The 18925-nt window shown below is 45.0% G+C and overlaps 7 protein-coding genes across 7 annotated transcripts; 4 read left to right on the top strand and 3 right to left on the bottom strand.

Moving 5' to 3' along the window:
• Positions 1–779: 779 nt before the first annotated feature.
• Positions 780–1729, bottom strand: VTP01DRAFT_1854 (uncharacterized protein; the record flags this gene model as incomplete). The annotated part of the gene is made up of 4 exons (XM_069380250.1): positions 780–836; positions 901–1330; positions 1382–1550; positions 1609–1729. 4 exons carry the CDS (start codon positions 1727–1729, stop codon positions 780–782), a joined length of 777 nt encoding a protein of 258 aa, XP_069238278.1.
• Positions 1730–1868: 139 nt separating this feature from the next.
• On the top strand, positions 1869–7110 carry VTP01DRAFT_1853 (uncharacterized protein; the record flags this gene model as incomplete). Its single annotated transcript, XM_069380249.1, has 15 exons — positions 1869–1903; positions 2002–2670; positions 2737–3328; positions 3386–3472; positions 3523–3652; positions 3708–3787; positions 3852–4247; positions 4308–4465; positions 4520–4805; positions 4860–5924; positions 5979–6102; positions 6157–6326; positions 6390–6548; positions 6600–6766; positions 6822–7110. The coding sequence occupies 15 exons, from the start codon at positions 1869–1871 to the stop codon at positions 7108–7110; spliced, it is 4407 nt and encodes a 1468-aa protein (XP_069238277.1).
• A 112-nt stretch (positions 7111–7222) lies between these two features.
• VTP01DRAFT_1852 (uncharacterized protein) lies at positions 7223–8622 on the bottom strand (the record flags this gene model as incomplete). The annotated part of the gene is made up of 8 exons (XM_069380248.1): positions 7223–7318; positions 7381–7652; positions 7720–7813; positions 7891–8129; positions 8200–8285; positions 8360–8447; positions 8518–8554; positions 8620–8622. 8 exons carry the CDS (start codon positions 8620–8622, stop codon positions 7223–7225), a joined length of 915 nt encoding a protein of 304 aa, XP_069238276.1.
• Positions 8623–9105: 483 nt separating this feature from the next.
• Positions 9106–9904, top strand: VTP01DRAFT_1851 (uncharacterized protein; the record flags this gene model as incomplete). The annotated part of the gene is made up of 4 exons (XM_069380247.1): positions 9106–9250; positions 9329–9554; positions 9620–9698; positions 9770–9904. 4 exons carry the CDS (start codon positions 9106–9108, stop codon positions 9902–9904), a joined length of 585 nt encoding a protein of 194 aa, XP_069238275.1.
• Positions 9905–10562: 658 nt separating this feature from the next.
• VTP01DRAFT_1850 (uncharacterized protein) lies at positions 10563–12477 on the bottom strand (the record flags this gene model as incomplete). Its single annotated transcript, XM_069380246.1, has 6 exons — positions 10563–10708; positions 11017–11180; positions 11234–11513; positions 11579–11715; positions 11788–12031; positions 12102–12477. 6 exons carry the CDS (start codon positions 12475–12477, stop codon positions 10563–10565), a joined length of 1347 nt encoding a protein of 448 aa, XP_069238274.1.
• Positions 12478–12712: 235 nt separating this feature from the next.
• VTP01DRAFT_1849 (uncharacterized protein) lies at positions 12713–16312 on the top strand (the record flags this gene model as incomplete). The annotated part of the gene is made up of 10 exons (XM_069380244.1): positions 12713–13383; positions 13439–13578; positions 13669–13930; positions 14012–14175; positions 14612–15368; positions 15426–15508; positions 15576–15760; positions 15827–15912; positions 15975–16144; positions 16218–16312. The coding sequence occupies 10 exons, from the start codon at positions 12713–12715 to the stop codon at positions 16310–16312; spliced, it is 2613 nt and encodes an 870-aa protein (XP_069238273.1).
• A 146-nt stretch (positions 16313–16458) lies between these two features.
• On the top strand, positions 16459–18910 carry VTP01DRAFT_1848 (uncharacterized protein; the record flags this gene model as incomplete). Its single annotated transcript, XM_069380243.1, has 13 exons — positions 16459–16480; positions 16541–16610; positions 16665–16736; positions 16798–16913; positions 16979–17078; positions 17146–17329; positions 17396–17567; positions 17634–17759; positions 17817–18337; positions 18401–18479; positions 18545–18589; positions 18659–18786; positions 18851–18910. The coding sequence occupies 13 exons, from the start codon at positions 16459–16461 to the stop codon at positions 18908–18910; spliced, it is 1695 nt and encodes a 564-aa protein (XP_069238272.1).
• Positions 18911–18925: the final 15 nt, after the last annotated feature.

Below are 18925 nucleotides of genomic sequence, written 5' to 3'. Positions count from 1 at the left end.
TTAATCTCTCTTGTTCTTTTCTTTTCTGTTCAGTTTCTGATATATCGTACTATTTTGCTTTTCTCTAACGAACATATCTTGAAGCGATACCACCACCTACAATATCTGCTTCGCCACAAAAATGTATTAATAAACGATCAGTTTCTCTCTGTATATCGTTAGCGTTCAAAATGCATCTCGCCTCTGAGGTTGTCCAGACAACGTGCTTTCGCTTTCGCGACCATTTTATTCATTTCTGTGAGATGAATGCTTCGCCGGAGTGCTACGATGTCAACAGAAAAGAAGTTCTGTCACTTTCCTGTTTACATGGTAGCTTCAGGTTGCCACTGTGTCACGGACATCCATACGGAGGTTTACATGCCTATTTCGGAAGAATATAGATCCGGCATTTGACTTCCTAACCAACCTTTTTGGTCCTGCCTATACGCGGCACAGAAAAAAATTCTTGATTCTGTAGCTACATTGTCCTAAACCAAGGAGGAGGAAGTGCGTAACGTAAAATGATATTGATGGTAGTATCTTCTTGTAGGAGGATGATGAGAAATCAGGAGCATCTGCACGGATTCTGCTGAAATTTTGGATCGTTTAAAGCCCTCCATGAACCAGGGATGGAGAAAGTACAAATCGTGGCACTTGTTATCGCGGAGGTTGGATATATTCTAACAGTTTCGTTGTCCGTGGCAGTCAAGACGCTCTGGAAATACAATAAATATAAATGCTATTTTTATCGTATATATTCAAACAAATAAGTTAGTATAGAGACATATTGTACATAAGTTTCAAGGGTTCGCATCCTGCACTAGCCATTGATTGTCTTTGAGAGAGTAGGTATAAATCTACCAAAGTTTTGTTATGCATGAAATCACATGGAGGATTGTGGTTCGCATTCTCTATATTTACCGTTCGTCTTGGAGGGAAAGATGAGTAATCGAAATATTCGACTTCTGAGATCCTGTAGACTAGAAGGCAAAAATTGTCCATTGCAATATCATGCACCACCTGCAGGGAATCGTTCGGTTTCTGGGAGGTCAGACTTCCAAAAATGGAGCGTCCTGACTCTTGTTTCTCCGCTAAATTGCCTAATGATTGGCATGAAAATGCGATGCGATCTGCTTTCGGTACCTCGCCTCTGGAAGGCCAGGTGAAAACAGCTCTTTCTTGATCGCTCAGTGCTTTCCATCGCCTTTTACGCTCGTTTTCCCAAAAGTCGGCTGCAGCAAGGTCGCTTGATGGTATCTTGGGAGGTGGGAAGCGCGTAACTTGGATCGGGGCAGACGCAATGTAGAACTTGCCCGAAAATTTAAAGTATTCCTTAGTTTTAGGCATAGTCCTATTGTTAAAGTAAGTCATAAATTGTATCCTAGCATGGGATAGTTCATACCAGCTAAGCCTGGCGTTAGGGTCTGATTTGATATCACCCATCAAAATGTTGTCATTCATCGCCAACGGGAATTCGATAAAGCGTGGATCTTCCTCCAGAAAGCCTTGAAATTGTAAACAGTGCATAGACACATCACCAGAGCGCTTTATGTTGGACATGGAAAGGTAGACTATCCACTGTCTATCAGAGTCGCGCGACTGAAAACTATGCAGCGGAAAGAAACGTACCTGCTTCGTCGCTATACAGGAAGTTTCGGCTGTAACTCTTTTTCAAAATGGGATGCCATGGTGGAGGACTCGTGGACGGTAGCGGTGATGTCGGTGACGAAGGCGACGATGGTCTTGCCATCGAGTTTCAGAGAAAGGTGTGCTCTGGGAAGGTAACACAGGTATCTGGAGAACTTAAGTGGCTTGATTGCTGGTCGGCGCCGGAGTAGGGAAGCGGGAGCAAAGCTCAGACTTTCAGAAGCACCTCTTTTCCAACCACAATGTCCTCACCTATACAGCCGCCACCAAACATGCGGTAAGCATAGCCAATCCTTGCATAGCAGGAGTATACCTGGAGCGAGAGAACTTAACTGGTCTTATCTCCACCTTCACTGTCGCGTCCGCGATTCGTAGGCGACCACCCAGCAGCACCTCCCTTTCACAACCACCCATTACTTCTTCTGGACAAGCAGTCTCACCTTACGCTCCACAACTGCCTCCACCGCCTTTAATTTCGCCAGGTGGACCTCCTCGACCAGGTTCTGCTGGAACTTCGAGGCCTTTACCACCCCCGCCTTTAAGCGATCTCCCATACCACAGCTCGCCAATAGCGTCTTCCAGCACGCTGGCAACGTCTGGACCCACATACGCAAGCATTTCACAATCACCAGCACAGGGACTGCCTTCCTTGCCACCGCCTTCTTCAATGACGAGTCCCGTCAAAACTCATAGAAGCAGCATCATGAGCTCCGCCAAGTCTTCCCTGCCGCCGATTCCTCCACGCGGCGGTACCCCTTCGTCAGCGTCTTCCCCATATGCTGATAATGGAACAATGAGTGCTGGTAGGACTGGCGCAAGCAGTCCTCCACCTCCACCCTCTGGACAACCAAGCACTCAGAGTACAAGACAACAACAGACTGTTTCGCAGACTCCTTCCAACAACAGCGGCAGCAATGGCGGATATCGGCCACTAAACGTCAGGGACGCGCTCACGTACCTTGACCAAGTTAAAGTACAGTTTTCTTCACAACCGGATGTGTATAATCGATTTCTGGATATTATGAAGGATTTCAAAAGCCAATCGTAAGTGTGTGTGTGTGCGTGTGGGCAATGAATTTTGCCACCATCCGGAAACTGACGGCGGAGCAGGATCGATACCCCAGGTGTAATCGAACGCGTATCAATATTGTTCAATGGACACCCAGAATTGATATCTGGCTTCAACACCTTTCTGCCCCCTGGATATCGCATTGAGTGCTCGACGGATCCGAATGAACCAGATGTTATCAGAGTCACAACACCGACAGGAACTACACTCACGAGGACATCCCGCCCTGTCGTCGGCGGTGGGTTAGCACGCAGTGCAGGGCAGACATATCGAGAACAAGAGAGTAGCAATGCGCTCCATGGAAGTAGTTCAATGTCTGCACTTCCACCACAACCTCCACCTATGCCTGCACATGGTGCCTATTACCAATCGCCTTACGGGCAAATGCCTCCCCCGCATCCACCTTCGCTAGGTGGACCTCACCCATTGCAACCGCCAATGTCATCCCATCCTTTGCATCCACCAGCTCACAGCTCGTACATGTCTGGATCAGGCACTACGACTTCTCGACGACCAGCATCGATCGCAATGCATGAACAGCAAGAGCCGGTCCATTCCAATCACGACAGTCCAAACAGCCGCCGCGCGCCAGTTGAGTTTAACCATGCAATTAACTATGTCAACAAAATTAAGGTATGACCGCGTAACAGTATCTGAGAATCAACAAGAACATACTAACAAGTGTCTCAGACGCGCTATGCAAGTGAACCTGAAACCTACAAGCAATTCTTGGAGATTTTGCAAACATATCAGAAGGAACGGAAGCCAATACAGGAGGTAAGCATCGGCATACTTGGATATCAGAATCATTTCTAATGATTTTATAGGTTTTCGCACAAGTGCAATATCTTTTCAACGGTGCGCCAGACTTACTGTTTGAATTCAAGCAATTCTTGCCGGAAATCACCGGTCAGCCTTCATCTGAATTCTTTGACGATGTAGAGCCTTCGTATATGGGTTTGTAAACTGTCTTCTTTCCTGATCTTAGGCTCTGTGTAACACTACACTTTAGGAGCTGGACCGAAAAGAGGAATGTATGGAGGAATGTCTTCATCCCAGTATCTGCCACCTGGAAAGAAAAAGCGCACAACTGTATGTATTATCAGAAATGAATGTATTAGTAATATTTGGTGGTCGGTTAACTTGAAGTCTACAGAGGACGAAAGGCTCCAAGATTGGAGTGGACGAGGATTACATTGCAGGTTATCCTGCATCAGCATATTTCGATCCGGCAAAGCCTTCAATATCCATGGAAGAAATCGAGCTATTTGAGCAGATTCGCAAGCATATCGGCAACAAACCATCCTATGAAGAGTTTTTAAAGATATTGAACCTATATACACAGCAAATCATCGACGCAGATGTTCTCATGAAGCAGGTGGAAGGATTCATTGGAAGCGATCGAGAATTGTTTGATTGGTTCAAGACTACGGTGGCCGTAGATTTGAAAGATCAGACTATCGAACGACCATCTGTTATAATACCAAAACCCGACTTGAATCATTGCGCAACAGTTGACAGTAGTCCAAGTTATCGTCTCGTCTCAAAGGAGGTAAAATATGCAACGCTGCATATATGCATTCGCAACTCAGATTTTCTAACCAAATTCTAGTGGCAAAACCAACCATGCTCTGCGAGAGATCAGCTCTGCTGGGAAGTACTCAATGATGAATATGTATCTCATCCTATCTGGGCAAGTGAGGATAGCGGATTTGTAGCTTCAAAGAAGAATCAGTACGAAGAAGCTATGCATCGGACTGAGGAAGAAAGGTAAGAAAAGGGAATACTGGTTGTAAATTTGTAATCTTACAAGAATTCTTCTAGATATGACTACGATTTGAACATTGATGCTAACCTCAACGCCATTGCGCTTTTGGAACCAATTGCAAAGAAACTGGAGCAAATGACTCCTGAAGAGCAGGAGAACTTCCGATTAGAGCCCGGTCTAGGTGGACAATCTGTCACGATCTACGAACGCATCATAAAGAAGATTTACGACGAGGACCGTGGCAAGGAGATCATCGAGCTTCTGTACTCCAATCCAGCCAAAGTCGTACCAATTTTGCTAAAGCGATTGACACAGAAGGATGAAGAGTGGAGGAAAGCACAGGTACGGAACGATACAACAAAATAAATTGGAACATGTTTCTTACTTTAATATTAGCACGAATGGAACAAGACTTGGAGAGAAGTTGACGCCAAGAACTTCTACCGCTCTTTAGATTATCAAGGCTTGACTTTCAAGAGCAATGATAGGAAAGCAATGGCTGTGAAATCGCTGGTTTCTGAAATCGAGACTCTTCACGAGGAAATGCATGCCGAAGGCAACAATGGCGCACATCCCGAGGGTCTTTATCCACTCCTATTCTCCTTCGATGATGCCACTATATTCAAAGATGTCTCCCGTATCATATTTTCATACATCGAAAAGCAAAATGGGTACAACAGCAGTGATCGAGGAAAAGTTCGGACGTTTATCAAGATCTTTATACCACTCTTCTTCCATGTTGACGATGTTATACCTGAAGGAGCACACATTGAATCGGATGATGGAGACGAAAGTAGTGGTGATGAGGATGAAGATACTGGCTCGATCAACACTGAAGATTCCGAAGCTGATGGCAGTCGCTCTCCTCGCAATCGTAGCAGATCGCCGACGTCTGGTTGTTCTCGGCGTAGCGGCCGAAACCGCAACGAAGATCAGAATGGTCTACTGCGAGGTGTTTTGAAGAAACAAAGTCGCAACACAGGAGATGACAACGAAACAATTAAAAGCTTCGGCGATGCCGAAAAATCCCCTTCAGTACCTCGTGACTCTTCCGAGACTCCAGCACCGGAAGACAGTGCAGATAACACTACTCAGCAAGATACTGAAGAAGGTGATGGAGAAGGAGCTCAGAACACAAATGCAAACGACGATAAAAAAGACCACTATGGTAACGGAACCACTGACAAGCCTGTTAAAACCGAAGAGACATCAGGCGATGAACGAGATGCTATGCTGTCGGAAGATGCGGAGGTTGAGAGTAACGTCGCATCGCACGATGCTGCAGAGAAATCTCGACGATCACCAAGCGTGAAGGAAGAAGAGGAGAAGAAGACGGAAGAAACTGAAGGTGATCGCTTGTTTGCTGCTGCTGCTGCAGCGACAGCACCTAATGTACAAAAGAGAACGACCTACAGCTTCTTTTGTAATACGTCTTTTTACTGCTTCTTCAGATTATATCAGGTATTGCTCTTTATTTCGCTTAAAGCAAGCACGGTATCTAATTTTCGTGATTAGCTTATGTATGAGCGTCTGCAAAAAATGAAAGAGTTGGATGCTAAAGCCAAGGCTGATCCCGATGGTTATAAAAAGACCAACTCCGTCGCATTAGAGTTGGGCTTATATACCAATCGATTCGATGGTAATAATTAAATTTGCTGTACTCACTTAACGGAACTAACTGAAAACTATATAGATATTGATCTATCCAATGGAGCTTACCAGGCTATTCTGGAACTCATCGATCGCTTCTTTGATGGAGATATTGACCAAGCAATGTTTGAAGAGAAGACGCGATACGTCTTTGCAACAGAGGCCCATGTGCTCTTCACAATCGACAAGCTGACGCAGTCTATTGTCAAGCAGGTAATTCTTTCAAATTGGATGTGTTTGGTCGAATTAAGCTAACAACATTAATGATATATCTAGATTCAACTCTTGACATCCGACGAAAAGACTGTGGAGCTTGTTGACCTATTCCGAGGTGACTTGACTTTGGAAGCTACCTGTCCAAGGATAATTTCTGTCTACCGCTTGCGTGCAGAGGAGACTCTTGGGTCAGACGAAAATCTCTACAAAGTCAATTTTGTAAGTTTGACCAACATCGCATTCATAATCAGTATATTGACACACAATTAGGATACGCAAACGAATAGGATGACTATCCAGCTCCTTGACAAGGACGACGATATGCTCGAGAGCACACCTCAAGATCAATATGAGAACTATGTTGCAAGCTATATGGATTGGACAAATCCAACACAAGGCATTGACATTGAAAAACTGCAGCCAACGTTTTTGCGACGGTAAGCGCTTTCTGGAGCCGTATGTTAGTGGACTGTTACTGACAATATACAATAGAACTTGGAAGCCCCACAATGCACATTTGAACAAGATATTTGTCCAATCAAGATTGCAGTATAAGATCGATCAAGATAGCTACCACATGTCGTACATTGTGGGATCCGAAGATGCCTTCGTTCGACCACCTGCTGCTGCAAGGAAGAAGGATCAAGTGGACGTGACCAACGAAGCTGCTGAGTGGCGGCAGTGGCTAGAATCAAGGTCTACCGGCTGGTCCAAGGACATTGAATCTGATGATGCCTGCAAAGCTAGGGAAGAGGAAGAACGAAAACTCTTATCCGAATAATTACATTTTTTTCTTTCATTATGTATACAGATGCACAGATATTTCTCCCTTAATTCCCTTTGCAATGATCGCTTGTCTATTTCCTTTTTTTTCTTTGTTTTCATTCTTCAAGTTAAGAAGATCCGCTGCTTGCAAACCATTTGATCGACATGTCTGCTGATGCTGATACTAACTTTGTGCCTTCCGAATTCCATGCAACTCCCCAAACCTATTGCGCATTTGATATCAGACATTCCATACCCAGCACTCCGCATTGTTTGTTATATCTACCTCGTCTGTGTGATCTTCGTGGATTTCCAACAGTGACCGCATGTTGAGATCCCATATTCTTATCTTGTTATCGCCGCTTCCACTGGCAAGCTGCTGTTTGCTTATATCAGGATTGGCTGCGACCGACAATACCCAGTCATTGGTCGCTGTAAGAACGGACGCCAGCTGGCCGTGCTCTACGTCGTATACATTGATGCATCGATCATCGCTTCCGCTGATCAATGTGCGACCGTCTGGTGCAAATGTCAAGTCGCGTACCGCCATGTTGTGAGCTATATGCATACGGCAAGTTAGTACACAGTATGTATATATACTCATTCTGGCGAGATATATAATTACCCGGTAAACTGTGTATCAGTTGGTTGGTCTCAACATCAAAAACAGAGATGGATCCATCATCCGCGCCGCCAGCTAGATATTTTCCATCAGGACTCTAAAGTATTGCAATACATGGTGGTTAGAAAACTATCCGGAAGTCCTACATACTTTTCTTCACACTCATATACTTACATAAGCTACACACATGGCAAAATTGTTCTTAGAGCTATAGCTGGCCACTTTATCTCCGTTCTCGATGCTGTAGACGTTCAAGTCGCCCGAGTGGGATCCAGAAGCAAAATATTTTCCATCTGGACTGAACTTGGCTTTCCAGGCTTGCAAAGCTCCAGGGTTGAAGGATGTTACAAGCGCGCCGTTGTTTTCAAGATCCCAAAGGCAAATCGTTGAATCCAGCGAAGCAGAGAGTGCGCCTAGAATGTCGACAGATGTTATACAAAACCCGATTGACTGTAAGAACAGAAACACCGTATATATTCTTACGCGATCCATCGTGGTTTGTATCTACAGAGTGAACGCCGAGGCTATGTTTTTCCAAAGTATACTTGAGCTCGCCCGACGTGCCGTCCCTGTTGCGCACGAAAACGCGCGCGCGTGTGTGTCTTAGCATGATACGGGCAAAAATTGCTGCTATCACACTCACCAGCACTTTACGAGATTGTCGGCACCTCCAGTGACAATCAAGTTTGTCCGTTTCGACCATGCAACGTCCCAAATAGCCTCAGCGTGGGCTGGCGGGCAAAGAGAGCATTTAGAAAGAGAAATGGTTTCCACGATGGCTAGCGAGATCAAGCTTCTTACCGTTTTCGTATACAAGTGTTGGAATGTACGTCGTAGGCTAGCGATTTTGCACAGGTCAATCTCTCGGCCGTTTTGCGTGATAGAGTAACAAGAGGGTATTACCATTATAACGTGATACGGGCGAGAGAAAAGCAGAAAATAGCCAGCTATGAAATTGGAGAGAATTCTCGCGCCCGAAACAGGTCTGGCTCTGCTTTGCAGCTTCAAAGATAATAATCTTCCATCATTGCTGTTAACTTTACAGTGATTTTCATAACAGTTAAAGTACAGTTTTTGACGGTATCAGTGAAGATCTTGCAATAAAGATATCTATTAGTCTTGAAAGATTTGTCTGGTTCATCCTGTTTCCTGTTTATTATGTTTCATCACAGATATCTATTGTCAAGCAAAATCACATATAGACAGCATGCAATATCGACTTGCGAAAAAGTTGATGGGGGGGGGGAATCATGGCACCGTCTGGCATCGTAGGCAGGTAGGATGCGCGAAAGAACTGGAATTTTTCGGAACGAGGGCTTAGTTTTAGCCTTCTTTCATGCAGCATTTCAAAAAACGTGTCATGCCTCGTAGCACTGCAACCTGAACACTATGCGATCCGAGCATTCCACCACAAAACGTATGCATTCACCGACAGAGTACGATCTCCTGCAGACAGAACATGCTCGTAAGAAATACATTACCGAGCAATTTGCGGCTGCTATGGCCAACATGTCGCTGCGCGATAATGTACAAAGTGAGTCTTCTTCCTCCTTCCTGTCGAGAAAGGACCAACGTTCTTACATGGATATATGCTTGCATGCACGCAATACAGAACAACACACCCCATCCTCGTCGTGGAACCCGAGACCTCCAACTCCTGAACCGGATGTCATCGAAACGACTGACAACGGAAAGAAGCAACAGCAGCAACAGCAAAAGCGGTTAAACATCGATCTAAAACATACTAACCTCGTGGAGGCCCGTGTCAATGATTCTGTTCTCCCAATGGAGTCGAAGCCCGGAGAGAAGAAACTGCAGATACCTGATTTTATTTTGAGGCAAGTATATAAACTCATCGCCTGTCAAGCTCTCGAACTGTATATATAAGAGAGATTGGAATTAGACCGCAGCGTTCAGCAAAGGATGTGGTTCGCTACAACCAATTGACGTGGCGATATGCGACACCGGAGGAGGAGCAAGAGGTAAGAGAAAAAAAAAGAGAAGTGTAGAGTAGTAGCTGAAACATCGATCTCACGACCACTGGGCACTGTAGATTAACAAGGAGGCAAGTGAAGATGAGATTGAAAGCAGTTATGAGTTTGATGGCACGATGGATGACGACTTGGAGGAGGAGCGGCCGCGTTCTTACTATCATCCGCGAGATCCTGATGATATGGACATTGATTGACAGACAGTTACTGAATACCTGTACCACTACTATCTAATATCAAAAAACCAAGCTTTTATTATTAAAAAATAATAGCATTTCCTCTTTGAAAGGTCTTAATGATTTTCGCCCGTTTTATTGCCTCTTGGAGCGCTCAAACAAATGAAAAAAAAAAATACCTGTGGAAGCAATTCGTTCTGGAGGCTATAACGATTTGGGAGAGTGTGTGGAGAGCCGATTTTTTTTTACGGAAAAATGATTGGTTTAAACATCTTCCAATGCGTTGGAGCAGTGTAAACAAAAAGTGAACTAGAAAATTAATGTTTATTTTTGGAGTTTGGGCATCAATCCGATTAGCTCGACTTTTATCGATAGAGCGCAACGTAATGTATGCGGCCTAGTTATAGCAGTTGGATCAATCCATGCTCTAATTCAAGTAAGATCCTATGAAACTGGTTATTATTCTACATGACAGACGATAGACTCAGCACTTCTGAGCTCAGTGAAGAGAATAACTTGGCAACCCCTCTCAATCTCCGAGAAACCCCAGAGAGAAGGTAGCAAGCCAGCAAACATAAGAAAATGTAAGAAAAATAATTAGTTCTTATCGCTGAACAGACAATACTGTGATGGCTGCAATTTCTTAATTCAAGGAACGCAAACAATTTCTGACTGTATATTATAGATAATGTCGACATGGCCAAGGATATCGAAGAGCTTTTAAGAGTATTTGAGGATGTTCCAGGATTTCCGTAAGCCTTTCTAGATCCAGGTTCATCTTCCAATACTGAACAGTAGTTTCTAGTTTGACGTTGTTCTTGGAAGCTATCGATTTTATAAAATGGGAAATCAGAGGCCTCGTTAAATAAATAAGAGATTGCGCATCATTATTCATCGGATATGAGGAGGCGGAATGCTCGGTTTAATGCAAGAATGCACTGTATGCAAAGAGGAAGCTCGTAAAGAAAATGACTTTTTAGCCCAAGATATCCCCAACCGTCAATCTTCGCCGTGGGGAAGAAAATCGCAAGGAGTCCATGAAAGTATTTAAACAGCTCATTGGGTCAGTGTAATCTAAAACTAATTGTTAGTATTACATCTGTGAAGAAGACTGTCCCTATGTTTTTATTTACCCAGCGTAGTGGACGGATCGCAGTAGCATCGTTGAAGTAAGCTTTCGGTTTCAGGACAGTGCTGATAGATCGAATGTTTGTAGCCAATATCGTGGAAATAATGAATCTCGTCCTTTCTTAAATACAACGCTGCAAAGATAGAATGCACCGGTGCATCGCCCCATCTTGTGACCACTTAGTAAATAAAGTTGATGACAGACCCAAACTATACACGTACCTTTCATAAAAGAAACCTCCCGACTTATCGAGATAATCAAAGAATGCTTGGTAAGCTTCAGTGTGCCACAAGTCTAGACGTGCGATTTCAAAGTTTGTCCAAAAGTGACAGGCATTGTACTCGTTTGCTTCCTCGTCCGTCACGAACCGGTAGAGACTTTCACTGGCGAGATTGCTAAAGTAATTTTTGCCTCTGGCACGAGTTTCTTGAACAAAATCTTTGACTGTTTGCCACAGTGTAGGGATCGTTCCGCTGTGTTCGATAAAAGATATAGTAAATGCTACGAAATATTATTAATTCCGTTGTAACGGCTGCTTCGCTGCGTCGTTCACCGGCTTTACACACCATATTGCTTGTTATTCTCCTTCATGAATAGAAACGGATCGTAATCGATATCGCAATAGTATCGTACATCCGGCTCAACTCGCCAGTAATATTCCCAGCCTAATTCAAGAACGAGAGGATGCCGCCAAAAGAAGCCACTGCAATCCAATTATGGAAAATGTTGGGATACAGTTTAACGTATGCATATATTACTATTTTGTTAAAATTACCTCTGAAATCGACACATGTGGCGGTAACTCTCGCTGTCTGCGTAAGGATATGTTTCGGTCTGTCGCACCAGCGCGGCTTTTTCCTGGTCTATCCACGGAGGATACGACCACATTGACTCGTTCACGTAGCCATAGTGCGTTTTTCCGCTCGTCGCCTCTGTAGTGCGCGCCTTGAATTCTTCGGTGAACGGTTCGTTATTCAAAAAGATCCAGGGATAATGAAACTTGCTGTTAAATCGCTGTTCTGTTGATACGGTTGTATGTAAATAAGCTTTAGTGTTCAAACCATCCAGCCTTTTAATTTTCACACTTACCGACATCGTACATGGACTGCAGCATACCATATAGCTCAGAGTTGCGAACTAGGACAATGAAACCAGCGTTCACTCTGGCTGTATGGTTCCCTGGCTGCGGCAAAGTTACAGTAAACTGGTTTGGATTATACCGAGGCCCGGTCGAATATGTGTCTGGCTGCTTGGCAAAGTATGGACTCTGGGCATGGGTGTCGGGTATCTGTTTGCGTTGTTGCTGCCGGTGATGCTGCATAAACAGGCTTTCGCTGCTGCTGCTGTTCCATGGCAACTGATAGCCAAGGCGTTTACTTGTCAGGAATAGAATGGCCAGAACGGCATACACGAACACAGCGAGTTGCAGGCACGAGCAAGACAGCCTCCGTGCTATTAACGGCATTTGTAAAAGTGAGTGCAAATAAAAAGGAAGAAAAAAGAGAAAGGGCAAACGAAATTTGTCTGATTGCAGGATACAGACGAGTGATGCTCGTGCTGCCCTGACGTGCAGCGAGACTGGTTGAATTCCTGACTGTCGCGTATGTATAAATCAAGTATATATTTTTTTGGTTCCGTGCACCATGGCAGAAAATCCGGATTCTCCACCCCCAATTACCTCCTTCTTTCTTACCCACCCGATGTTGCGCCTGATCGATGAATTGACCTTCAAGAAAACCAGGCCACTGCGACGCAGTGTCTCACAGCGATCCATTATCCGTCGCATCCTTGCTCTCTCACTCGGTCTTGCTATCTTGTACTATGTACATCAACTCATTCGACACTCCTCTCCAAAGGATTTTCCACGAGATATGGAACTTGTTCGCTCATTCTGCAGTGGCGTTTTGCAACAGCAACAGCAACAACCAAAGCAGCAAACGTTCCCACCAGGCAGTAGCGATAAACTGACAGAGTACAATCGAGCGTGGCATCTCAGAACAGACTATACTCCTGACAGCGACCGGATACCAGACAGCGTGTGGAAACATCTCCCTGTGAAAGGTGTTTTATATATGACTGTGCGGAATGAAGATCTGCAGGCAGTTCGAGCAACCATCCGCAGCCTTGAAGACCGCTACAATCACAAGTTTGGATATCCGTGGGTTCTCCTCAGCAACCACTACCTCTCAGCAGACTTTCGCAAATATGTTCGCAAACTTACAACTAATCCTGTCTACTTTGGCAAAATTGACTTGGATGCGTGGAGTGCTCCAAATTTTATACGTGTTAAAGACTTGGAGCATATGTTGCAGCAAATGCAAAGCCAAAACGTCGAAAATGGAGATAGTCTCTTTTACCGTGAACGAATGAGGTAACGATCTTTCTGCTAATACTCGGATATCCATGACTGAAAGTTTCTCTTCCAGATACAATGCTGGATTTTACTTTTTCCATCCGCTGTTTCAAGATGTGGAGTACAGCTGGCGCGTGGAGCCAGGGACGCATTATACTTGTGATCTGCAGTCAGATCCCTTTCAGCGAATGAAGCAAGGCGATAAAACATTAGGTGCGTTTATATCATCTTTGTGTGTGTTTTCAACAGGGGGGAGGAAAATGAAATATTCATATGTTAGAAAACATCTGCTTCTTCTTGTAGGATTCATTCAGACCCAACAACAACCGCCCATCACAATGCGCAACTTTTGGGGTATCGTGGACCAGTTCATACACCAGTTTTCAGGACATGTCCTGCCATCCAACAGAACGATCATGCCCTGGCTAAAGGATGCCAGCGATGAATACAATTTCTGCCATATATGGTCTACGTCTGAAATCGTCGATTTATCGTTCCTGAGATCTCAAGTGTACCAAGCATTCTTTTCGTACCTTGATTCTACCGGCGGCTTCTTTTACGAAAGGTATACATGTATAATAAAAATTGTTCTCTGGACTAACACATGTATGTGCGTGTGCGCGCGCTCTCACTCCTTGTTGCATAGATGGGGTGACGGAGCCGTGCAAACAGCAGCTGCAGCCTTGTTTTTGGACAGGGACGAACTGCTCTTCTTGAACGATGTTGGACACTCATACGCTGAAAGGACGCACTGTCCTCCAAGTCTTCGACACATGGAGCATTGCAGCTGCGAAGTAGCATCCAACCTTGGTAAGTTATACCCCCTCAGCTCTTCCCTCTCGTTTGGATAGTTGTGTGTAAAGCACAGACCTCAGAAATCTTACCATTTTCGCTTTGCCGACATATGTACAGATTTCAATCCAAATAGCTGTACAATCAGCCTGCTGCAATACATTGACAACGAAGCCATCGCTGAAATGACAGAGTTTGCATATACATACTATAGCCGATCTGAACGGCTCGAGTCCTTTGCCTCTAACCTTTTCCCAGCTACGCGTTGAAAAAACATTTAATTAAAACCGGTTTTGGACACCCAAGGAATTCTTCACTTTTCCACTAACCATTCTTTCCCTTTTTTGCCTTATTTTTTTTTATTTCCTTCCTCTTCTTTTTTTTTAATCGACATCCATGTTGCGGCCAACAAGGCAGTGTCTGTCGCGGTGGCCTATTCGTTTTTTACTTTTAGCGACCGTTGCTCTTGCTATCTTTTGGGCATTCATTGCAGGCTCCAGTGCTGAGTATCCCTGCAGTTCATCTAAGCAATGCTACCAAGTATTTGTCAACAAGGCCCGACAAATGGGGTCCAGCGCTGTGATGGAAGGTGCAGCGAGGCGGCAGCGACAGGCAGCATCGTTCGTGGCCGCCGTAGCTGACCGGTTCAACGACAAACTGCAACCATCATACGCTCGAGGAGGGGAAACAGCTTCTTCTTCTTCTTCTATTACCTCCAACAGCGATGCTGCTGTAGCTAGTTCCTCCTCCAGCAGCAGCAGCAGAGATGATATACAGCAATCGTTGTCGCCTGAAGAAGCAGAATATGCGCGACTCACGGATGCAAGTCAGGAACGCGTCAAGGCTGCATTTGTTGTGCTGGCACGGAACCAAGAAATCTACAGTCTCCGTTCATCCATGCGCCACCTGGAAGATCGATTCAACCACAAGTACAATTATCCGTGGATTTTCCTCAACGAACAACCATTTACGGATGAATTCAAAAATCTGACCCGGCAAATGACAAAGGCGGAGGTGCATTACGGACTCGTGCCAGAGGAACACTGGAGTTATCCAGAGTGGATTAACCAAACATACGCGGCCCAGTGTCGCCAAGAAATGGCAAACATGGGTGTTGTTTACGGTGGCAGCGAGAGCTACAGACACATGTGCAGATACCAGTCAGGATTCTTCATGATGCATCCCTTACTCGACGGTTTGGAATACTATTGGTAAATTGTCCACCGAACCAAATGCACGCAGAAACCATTCTAACTAGGCGATTCCAGGCGAGTGGAACCAGGTGTATCGTTCTCGTGCGATATCGACTATGATCCATTCCGGTTGATGAAAGAACGCGATCTAAAGTACGGTACGTCTGGTATCGTGAGCATTGGTGACATTGCCAAGCTTACATATCTTTATTCTATGAATCTCAGGCTTTACGATTGCTCTGCAAGAGCTTTATTACACTATCCCAACGCTGTGGGATAAAACAGTCGAGTACATGAAACTATATCCGCAGTATATCTACGACAAACGACAACCAGATAGTCTTTTTGATATGATTACCAACGACAACGGTTGGACATATAATTTGTGCCATTTCTGGAGCAACTTTGAAGTAAGCTACGCATACTAACGAGGTATACACGCGGCTGTGTTTGTGCTCATGGAAGTTGCTACATAGATCGCCTCCGTCTCTTTCATGCGGTCTGAAGCATACCAGTCCTACTTTAGATTTCTAGACGAGGCGGGTGGATTCTTTTACGAAAGGTAGTAGCTATCTGGACTACATATAATCTGTAAAAGTCATTGGTCTTATTTGCTATACATAGATGGGGCGATGCACCTGTCCATTCGATTGCAGTCGCATTGATGCTCCGCAAAAAGGATGTCCATTGGTTCTACGATATCGGATACAAGCACGACTTTTTTGAGCACTGCCCTACAGAGCCAGCATGGCTCGTGCATGGCAAATGCTACTGTGATCCAAACACTTCATTCGGTAAGTCATTTGTCTTATTTAAACGCTCATTTAATAGCTAATGTTCATATCATTTATTGCTGCGCTGCTGCAGACTACACTGAAGGCAGCTGCATGTCACGATTTTTACATGTAACGAACCGCACCGCAACGTCATACATAGTGACCTTGCCTGATAAAGACGATTAAATAACGTACATACTATTATTCACAAAAGATATAATAAAGAGTCGCATAATCTCGTTGCTGTCAAACGGTTGTGGCTTGTCGATAGTTGGAGATACTTCTTGGACGGAACTGACAGGCTGTGCTGCGTCTCCCGTCTCATTTCCGACATGCCAACTGCTCAATTTTCGTGTAAATATGCTAACGATGGTCTAGCTGCCCACATTTGACCTCTGACGCTCGAGTGTATAGACCGGTCCCAAAAGGAGCTTACTGTCTGGAGCGGACATCCCGAGTATAAGCCTATCAAGGGTTTCGAAAAGTAGGCACAGCAGCAGTGTGTCGATCGGCCATCGAGCTAAACTATAGGCGTTAGACCCGAGACCACGACCAGAACCTTCCAGTACAGCAAGTACGGACATGCCTACGCTTACGCAACCAACGAGAGGTAGGATCGATCGCAAAAAGAATCGAGTTCGAGCCTGGTTCCTGATGGCGACGCCGGATAGTGTCAAGGTTTTCGACGCTGCAGAGTTGACACAACGTTGCGAAATCAAACGGGCAAACGTCGTTGAGCTCTGGTTCTCTCCCCAGGGCAACTATCTGGCTACCTGGGAACGTCCACGTGAGTTTTTCGTCGATAATAATATCGATGATGGGACAGCAGTCTGATCTCTCGCAAACGCGTAGAAAAATTGGAGGATGGCTCTGGAAGCAAAAACTTGATCATTTGGAACGCCAATACCGGTGAAGAGATCGCTTCATTTTCTCAAAAACAACAAAACAACTGGTAACGCAGCATACCAGCTTCATCGAGAGAGAGAGAAGCAGATGTTGATTTGGTTTGATACGTTTAGGAATTTCCAGTGGACGAATGATGAGAAATACTGCGCGCGCATGGTGACAGGAGAAATCCAGTTCTGGGAGAGCAAAAACGCAGGCAAATCCGTGTGGGCTCGCTTAAAGCTTGAAGGCGTTGCCAAGTTCTCATTGAGCCCCGGCAAAGCTCCTGCCGTTGCAGTATTCATACCGGAACGCAAGGTATTATTGAAGCCTGTAATTTGCTTTGCAGTCTTCGCTTGTGTAGTAACAGAGAAAATTATGTAGGGTGCACCCGCTATCGTCCGTATGTACAGCATTCCTAGCTTCAACCAAGCAGTTTCCAACAAAACTTTTTACAAGGCTGACCAGGTCCAAATGTACTGGAATGATCTCGGAACCAACTTGCTCGTCCTTACACAGACCGACGTTGATAAGACTGGCAAATCATACTATGGAGGTAACATGGATCATCATTATTCGAAACGGGAGGACGTTGTTAGGAACTGAACATTTTGCCATATAGAAACCAATTTGTATTATCTCGCGGTTGCTGGTAACTTTGACTGCCGTGTTCCGCTCGACAAGGACGGACCTGTTCACGATGTAACCTGGGGTCCAGACTCTAAAGAATTCGTCGTCGTATATGGCTGTACGTATACATACTTGTCTGGAGATGTAGAGACGAGAGAACTTACCTATTAAATAGCCATGCCTGCGAAGACAACTCTATTTGATCATCGCGCCAACCCTGTACATAATTTCGGCATTGAACCACGAAACTTTGTTCGATACAACCCTCAGGGCACCGTAATTGCCGTCGCCGGTTTCGGCAATTTGAACGGAACCATCGACGTTTGGGAAAGAAAGAACTTACGAAAGATCAACACTTTTGCTGCACCTAATGCGTCATACTGCGAATGGTCGCCTTGCGGTCGATACCTCATGACAGCCACTTTGACTCCTCGACTTCGAGTAGATAATGGATTCAAAATGTGGCATCACACCGGAAGCTTGATCTATGAAGAGAGCGTTGACGAACTGTTCCAAGTTGGATGGCGTCCTGAGCCTGCATCTGTCTATCCTCCTATGCGTGGCACATCACCTCCTCCTAGACCGATTAAAATTAGCTCCACGGCTGGACCATCTAAAGTTGCCGCTAAACCTGCCGGAGCTTACCGCCCGCCGCATCTGCGAGGTACTACGGCTTCCACAACCACTTTATCCGAGGTAGGCAAGAGTTTAATGTTGGAAGGCGAACTTTTTTTTTACTTAACAATAACGTTGCTGTAGCGCGAAGCAGCATTAAGCGGACGTGGTCCTTCAGTTGGTGGCCAGCGCAAGGTGCCTGGTGCACCAGGAAATAACAGTGGTAAGTGGCTGATTTATAAGCGGATCATTTGCATAATGGCAGGTAAAAGCTAAAGCATTTGCTAGCTTTGAAAACCAAAAAGGGCAACAACGGCGCAGCTGCTGCAAAGAGTGAGTTTTGCAAATACTGTGACCAGTGTCACGTCAGAGTGTATTTACCGGATATATCATTCTTATCAGGCACGAACTTGAGCTCACTGACACCTGAAGAAAAACAAAAGAAGATCCGAAACTTGGAAAAGAAGCTGCGGCAAATTAACGATTTGCGAGACAAACAAAGTCGTGGCGAACAGTTGGATCAGGCTCAGGTATTATCTGCTGCTGCTATTTTGTTGTAAAAAGGATATTGCCATCTCATACATGCCGTCATAGCTGCAAAAATTGAGCACGGAAGCGAGCGTAATGCGTGAAATAGCTGCACTGCGTGAATAGAAGAAAGATCACATA

Source organism: Rhizomucor pusillus (genome assembly GCF_041956525.1).
Source record: "Rhizomucor pusillus strain CBS 183.67 unplaced genomic scaffold VTP01scaffold_11, whole genome shotgun sequence".
Lineage (NCBI taxonomy): Eukaryota > Fungi > Mucoromycota > Mucoromycetes > Mucorales > Lichtheimiaceae > Rhizomucor > Rhizomucor pusillus.
The sequence above is the reverse complement of the archived record's forward strand: the minus strand, read 5'-3'. Positions and strand labels throughout refer to the sequence as shown.